The 7,393-nt window shown below is 40.0% G+C and overlaps 1 protein-coding gene across 1 annotated transcript in view; it reads left to right on the top strand.

Moving 5' to 3' along the window:
• Window positions 1–3,762, top strand: part of LOC131956513 (dynein axonemal heavy chain 1) — a 66,609-nt gene extending 62,847 nt beyond the window's left edge. Inside the window, exons 75-78 of the mRNA XM_059320999.1 lie at window positions 180–275; window positions 690–800; window positions 1,755–1,989; window positions 3,188–3,762. Coding sequence (XP_059176982.1) covers window positions 180–275; window positions 690–800; window positions 1,755–1,989; window positions 3,188–3,309 — 564 coding nt within the window. The 3' untranslated portion in view covers window positions 3,310–3,762. The remainder of the gene's footprint in view (window positions 1–179; window positions 276–689; window positions 801–1,754; window positions 1,990–3,187) is intronic.
• Window positions 3,763–7,393: the final 3,631 nt, after the last annotated feature.

A 7,393-nucleotide genomic window follows, 5' to 3' on the forward strand; every position in this document is an offset into this window, starting at 1 on the left:
TCTTTAAAAATAATTTTGTTTCTTTTATCATTAGCTTTTTATTTTTTTTAAACATGTTCTAACTTTAATCATGATCTTATTTAAAATTTTCCATCATTTCTTGTAAGTTTTATAATTTTTTATTTAAAACTCCAGGCCTATCATTACTGTTTTAAATCTTTAAATATCCTGTTTTGCAGGCTTATCCATCACTGAAACCCCTTGCATCCTGGGTAACAGATCTCATAGCTAGGATGTCATTCATCCAACTTTGGATAGACAAAGGGATCCCAGCTGTAAGTTTACTATCATTTTTTTTTACTTTTGGATAGAGTTATCCTATTATGTTTATACAAATTATGTTCCATTATTAGCAATCACTGTGATGATGAATTTGCAATAACTAACACATTCTAACTAAGTCCAGCAACTCTGGTTTCAAATTGTGTAAGTCCAGCAACATTAAAAAAAAAAACGTATGTAATGAAGGCCAGCAACTCGTTTTTAAAATATTTATATAACCAAGTCCAGCAACTCTTTAAAAAAAAAATGTATGTAATCAAGGCCAGCTACTCTGGGTTAAAATATGAGTAACCAAGTCCAGTAGCGCTTATTTTTTTTTTTAAATAATGTAACCAAGTCCAAAAACTCTTGTTTAAATTATGTGTAGTTTATAATGTATATAACCAAATGTTTCACTGTGTTCCCAGGTCTTCTGGATCTCTGGTTTCTTCTTCCCTCAAGCCTTTTTGACTGGAACCCTGCAGAACTTTGCTAGGAAGAAAGTCATATCCATTGACTCCATCACATTTGACTTCCAGGTACAAACTGTTTGATTTTTCTTGTGATGGTTATAACAGATTACTGTTTATATTGGGTTATCAAGGTAATATGTTGGTTATGGTTATTAGATTTGTTTTTGAGAATTTCAAAAATATAGTTCTTAAAATTTTTAAATCTGGGTTCAAGTCAGTATAACGTTCCTGAGTCTACACAGTTCTGATGAGTATCTAAGCGGCTGGGCTTAGTGCTGACCACACTATCCTTTCATAGGTCACAGAAACAGGTGAACTCTACTTCATTAGACCATCAGGTTCAAAAAGGGAATTTTACTAGTTCTACAAATTTAGTTTCCTGATCATCAAAATGCAGTTTTGCAACAGTTGTTCTCAAGTTACCAATACAATTGTTCTACAACTCTTATTAATCTAGTTTAAAAAAATAATGCTTGTGTTTGTAGGTTATCGTTTAGCTTTGATGTCATTATGAAACTGTTGAGCCAATTGTGTCTGTAGGTTTAGCATTGAGGTCATTATGAAACAGTTGAGTCAATTGTGTTTGTAGGTTAACAGTAGTGCCAATTGTGTCTGTAGGTTTAGCTTTGATGTCATTATGAAACTGTTGAGCCTGTCTCTGTAGGTTTAGCTTTGAGGTCATTATGAAACAGTAGTGCCAATTGTGTCTGTAGGTTTAGCTTTGAGGTCATTATGAAACAGTAGTGCCAATTGTGTCTGTAGGTTTAGCTTTGAGGTCATTATGAAACTGTTGAGCCTATCTCTGTAGGTTTAGCTTTGAGGTCATTATGAAACAGTAGTGCCAATTGTGTCTGTAGGTTTAGCTTTGAGGTCATTATGAAACAGTAGTGCCAATTGTGTCTGTAGGTTTAGCTTTGAGGTCATTATGAAACTGTTGGGCCACTTGTGTCTCTAGGTTATCATGTAGCTTTGATTATGAAACTTTTCATTATGAAACAGTTGAGCCAATTGTGTCTGTAGGTTATCAGAGAGAACTACACTGAGCTGAGTCAAGCCCCTGAAGACGGCTGCTACATTAGAGGGCTGTTTGTTGAAGGCGCCTGCTGGGACCACGGCACACAGATGCTGGCAGAGTCCAAGCCCAAGGAACTCTACAACGACATGCCAGTTCTTTGGCTCAAGCCCATGGCCAACCGCAAGGCAGCGACCTCAGGGGTGTATGAGTGTCCTGTCTACAAGACTTTAACCAGAGCAGGTAGGTCCTACAGGGGTGTATGAGTGTCCTGTCTACAAGACTTTAACCAGAGCAGGTAGGTCCTACAGGGTTTATGAGTGTCCTGTCTACAAGACTTTAACCAGAGCAGGTAGGTCCTACAGGGGTGTATGAGTGTCCTGTCTACAAGACTTTAACCAGAGCAGGTAGGTCCTACAGGGGTGTATGAGTGTCCTGTCTACAAGACTTTAACTAGAGCAGGTAGGTCCTACAGGGGTGTATGAGTGTCCTGTCTACAAGACTTTAACCAGAGCAGGTAGGTCCTACAAGGGTGTATGTGTGTCCTGTCTACAAGACTTTAACTAGAGCAGGTAGGTCCTACAGGGGTTTGAAGGTAGCTGTATACAGAGCTTGTGTCACAATCAGCTGTATGAAAAGCTTATGCTTTATGTATAAAGATTTTATGTCACAGACAGCTGTATAAAGATTTTATGTCACATTGTCTGTGCTGTCCATGTTGAACATTGTCTTACTAAGTTAAACATTGTCTAAGTTAAATATTGTCTAACTAAGTTAAACATTGTCTAACTAAGTTAAACATTGTCTAAGTTAAATATTGTCTAACTAAGTTAAACATTGTCTAACTAAGTTAAACATTGTCTAAGTTAAATATTGTCTAACTAAGTTAAACATTGTCTAACTAAGTTAAACATTGTCTAAGTTAAATATTGTCTAACTAAGTTAAACATTGTCTAACTAAGTTAAACATTGTCTAAGTTAAATATTGTCTAACTAAGTTAAACATTGTCCAACTAAGTTAAATATTGTCTAACTAAGTTAAACATTGTCTAACTAAGTTAAATATTGTCTAACTATGTTAAATATTGTCTAACTATGTTAAATATTGTCTAACTATGTTAAATATTGTCTAACTATGTTAAATATTGTCTAACTATGTTAAATATTGTCTAACTATGTTAAATATTGTCTAACTATGTTAAATATTGTCTAACTATGTTAATCATTGTCTAGCTGTTGAACATCATCTAACTGTGTTAAACATTATCTATGTTAAACATTGTCTAATTGTTTTGTCCATGTTGAACATCGTCTAACTATGTTAAACATTATCTGTCTGTGTTGATAATTGTCTAACTATGTTAAACATTATCTAACTATGTTAAACATTATCTAACTATGTTAAACATTGTCTAACTATGTTAAACATTGTCTATCTCAGGCACACTCTCCACCACTGGCCACTCAACCAACTTTGTTTTTGCTGTGGAGATTCCAACAGACAAATCCCAAGAGCACTGGATCAAGCGAGGTGTAGCGCTTTTGTGTGCTCTTAACTACTAGACACTAGACTTCACTGAATGATGGTCACATTAGAGCCAAAATAAAATGCTGTTGTACATGTTTGGATTTGGTACTGCTAGCTACTGTTTTACAAAATATATTAATTTATTCCATAAAAAGTTTAATTACAGTTTACTTTACCATGTATATTTCTTTTCCAATGTATTGATGAATATGTACATTTTATTGTAAATTAATTGGATGTATTAAGTGGATAGTTAACATTAATTGATTAATTAATGTCGTTAATGGTGATGTGTGATTGAGCTAAGCCAAAAGTGAGCTAACACATTCTTTGTAAAGCCACACGGTATACAACAAAAATACATTTTTATACTACATATTGTTTTAACCATGTTTGTGAATAAACACTAGATTTAAAATAACTTTTACCATGGATTTAATGTGTGCATTATGTTAATAAAATAATAAGTAAATAAACATATAAAATAAACTAACATTGAAACATTGCATTTTTTGATGTTGTTAAATTTAGCTTATGTCAATATTTTGTTTTTAAATCAATTTTTATTTTACAAGACATCAGATAGTGGTGATATTAGGCCACATTTGACATTTGTGTCTGTGTCTTACAAGACTTTGGTGAGGTGGGGTGGTTAAGGAGGCTGGGTACCTGATTACATAAAGCTGCGTGTCAGGGCAATTTAATATGCGGAGACATGAACGGATCAACTCTACTTCTACTACCCTTAGATGGAAATGGTACTGTTCATGGAATTAGATATTGGTGACATGAATATAACCGGATGTGATAAGATAAAAAAAAACTCATTGTTGAAGTCTGCAACATCTGGGTCTAACTAAATAACTAGACTAAATAACAAAAATGTGAAGACTGGCAATAGTTGTGTAAATAGCCAAAGATAGATATCAAAATTGGAAAAAAAACAGACTGAGGGGGGCGGGAGAAACAACAGCATACAAATCACAGGGAGGTGGACACATAGACAACAACACAGGGGAAAAACAGCACAATTACAAGAAGTAATTTCACACAGTACACCCCAAATAAAACAATTCACACCCCAATAATTGATAGGTTATCCCCCCTTAAAATCAAAGTTACCTCCCTTACCACTTTTGTATAATTATTGTTCGTTAAGCCCATGGCAAAATGTAGGCTAACTACACAGTTGAAAGTTGAACTTTATCGTTCTTTTAATCAGCAATAGTTTATCTCCCTTTTCTAAATTTGAAACTAACAATTGTATTACGTGAACACATGGGCTTGGTAATAAAAAACAACTTGAACGAGGCTGGGTCTCGAGGCTAGGGCCTTGAGCTCGAGCTAAATATCACGAGCTGAGGCGTGATTGTTAAACTTGAACACGACAAATAACCACCCCCCCCCCCCCCCTTCCACGGCTGACTGGTTCTAACCAGTATCAGCTGTTGTTTGTTGTGACATCGAGGCTAGAAGAATGTAAACATGACACCAGTGGGAAGTGATTTCAAGAAGTAACAAGGAAATCTAATGTATTGTATTATTATTGGGGGGGGGGGTTATAATAGTATGGCCCATTCGGGGTGTAGTCAATGCTTAAGGTTTATTTTCACTACAACCCACATCATAGAGGGACCCCCACACTAACCCACATCTTAGATGGACCCCACACTAACCCACATCATAGAGGGACCCAACACTAACCCACACCATAGAGGGACCCCACACTAACCCACACCATAGAGGGACCCCACACTAACCCACATCTTAGATGGACCCCACACTAACCCACATCATAGAGGGACCCCACACTAACCCACACCATAGAGGGACCCCACACTAACCCACATCATAGAGGGACCCCACACTAACCCACATCATAGAGGGACCCCACACTAACCCACATCATAGAGGGACCCCACACTAACCCACATCATAGAGGGACCCCACACTAACCCACATCATAGAGGGACCCCACACTAACCCACATCATAGAGGGACCCCACACTAACCCACATCATAGAGGGACCCCACACTAACCCACATCTTAGATGGACCCCACACTAACCCACATCATAGAGGGACCCCACACTAACCCACACCATAGAGGGACCCCACACAAACCCACATCTTAGATGGACCCCACACTAACCCACATCATAGAGGGACCCCACACTAACCCACACCATAGAGGGACCCCACACTAACCCACATCTTAGAGGGACCCCACACTAACCCACACCATAGAGGGACCCCACACTAACCCACATCTTAGATGGACCCCACACTAACCCACACCATAGAGGGACCCCACACTAACCCACATCATAGAGGGACCCCACACTAACCCACATCATAGAGGGACCCCACACTAACCCACATCATAGAGGGACCCCACACTAACCCACACCATAGAGGGACCCCACACTAACCCACATCATAGAGGGACCCCACACTAACCCACACCATAGAGGGACCCCACACTAACCCACATCATAGAGGGACCCCACACTAACCCACATCTTAGATGGACCCCACACTAACCCACACCATAGAGGGACCCCACACTAACCCACATCATAGAGGGACCCCACACTAACCCACACCATAGAGGGACCCCACACTAACCCACACCATAGAGGGACCCCACACTAACCCACATCTTAGATGGACCCCACACTAACCCACACCATAGAGGGACCCCCACACTAACCCACATCTTAGATGGACCCCACACTAACCCACATCATAGAGGGACCCCACACTAACCCACACCATAGAGGGACCCCACACTAACCCACATCATAGAGGGACCCCACACTAACCCACATCATAGAGGGACCCCACACTAACCCACACCATAGAGGGACCCCACACTAACCCACATCTTAGATGGACCCCACACTAACCCACACCATAGAGGGACCCCACACTAACCCACATCATAGAGGGACCCCACACTAACCCACACCATAGAGGGACCCCACACTAACCCACATCATAGAGGGACCCCACACTAACCCACACCATAGAGGGACCCCACACTAACCCACATCTTAGATGGATCCACACTAACCCACACCATAGAGGGACCCCACACTAACCCACATCATAGAGGGACCCCACACTAACCCACACCATAGAGGGACCCCACACTAACCCACATCTTAGATGGACCCCACACTAACCCACATCATAGAGGGACCCTACACTAACCCACATCATAGAGGGACCCCACACTAACCCACACCATAGAGGGACCCCACACTAACCCACATCATAGAGGGACCCCACACTAACCCACATCATAGAGGGACCCCACACCAACCCACATCATAGAGGGACCCCACACTAACCCACATCATAGAGAGACCACATTCAAACTCACATAAAAAGGGGTCGCAAACAAAATCCACATAAAGAGGAGTGCCTCACAAAACCCACATAAAAGAGGGGTCCCACAATAAAATAAAACAGTGCTTGCAATGACAGGCGGTACGTGTATGTGTGTAGGTCTCAACTGTAGGTTTATGTGTAGGTTTTTAGGTTTATATTTATGTCTCTACTGTAGGTTTATGTGTAGGTTTGTAGGTTTATGCGTTGGTCTCTGCTCTAGGTTTATGTGTAGGTCTTTACTATAGGTTTATGTGTAGGTCTACTGTAACTTTATGTGTAGGTTTAAGCAGTAGGTTTACAAAACGTAACCCCTTCACAGACATGGAGGTTGAGTCGACATGTCAATTCGATCTGTCTTAATCCTCGCACTGTTTGATAGCTGACAGTTTCTGCTGCTGTTTACACATTCGTCACACACCACACACTGCTTGTCATATGAATTACAATAGATGCACAAATCTACTTTCTTAGGCAGGGGGGGGGGGGGGTCTTCCATAAATGACGTTACACTCCTTGGAGAGAAAATGAATACATGCGGTTATTTTTTATGTGCTATACATGAAATGGCAACAAAAAGTATCTTTGACATTCCTTTAGACACTCCCATCTTAGCAGAGAGTTAGCTGGTATCCACCCTATTCAAAGCTTAAGCTGGTAAAATGCTAAACTAATCTGATAATTGACTTAAATCCATTGCAGGGAATGTATATAAGGGAGTGCGCC

The sequence above is a fragment of the Physella acuta genome, unplaced genomic scaffold, assembly GCF_028476545.2.
Source record: "Physella acuta isolate Inbredline_101_S28 unplaced genomic scaffold, ASM2847654v3 ptg001157l, whole genome shotgun sequence".
Classification (NCBI taxonomy): Eukaryota; Metazoa; Mollusca; class Gastropoda; family Physidae; genus Physella; species Physella acuta.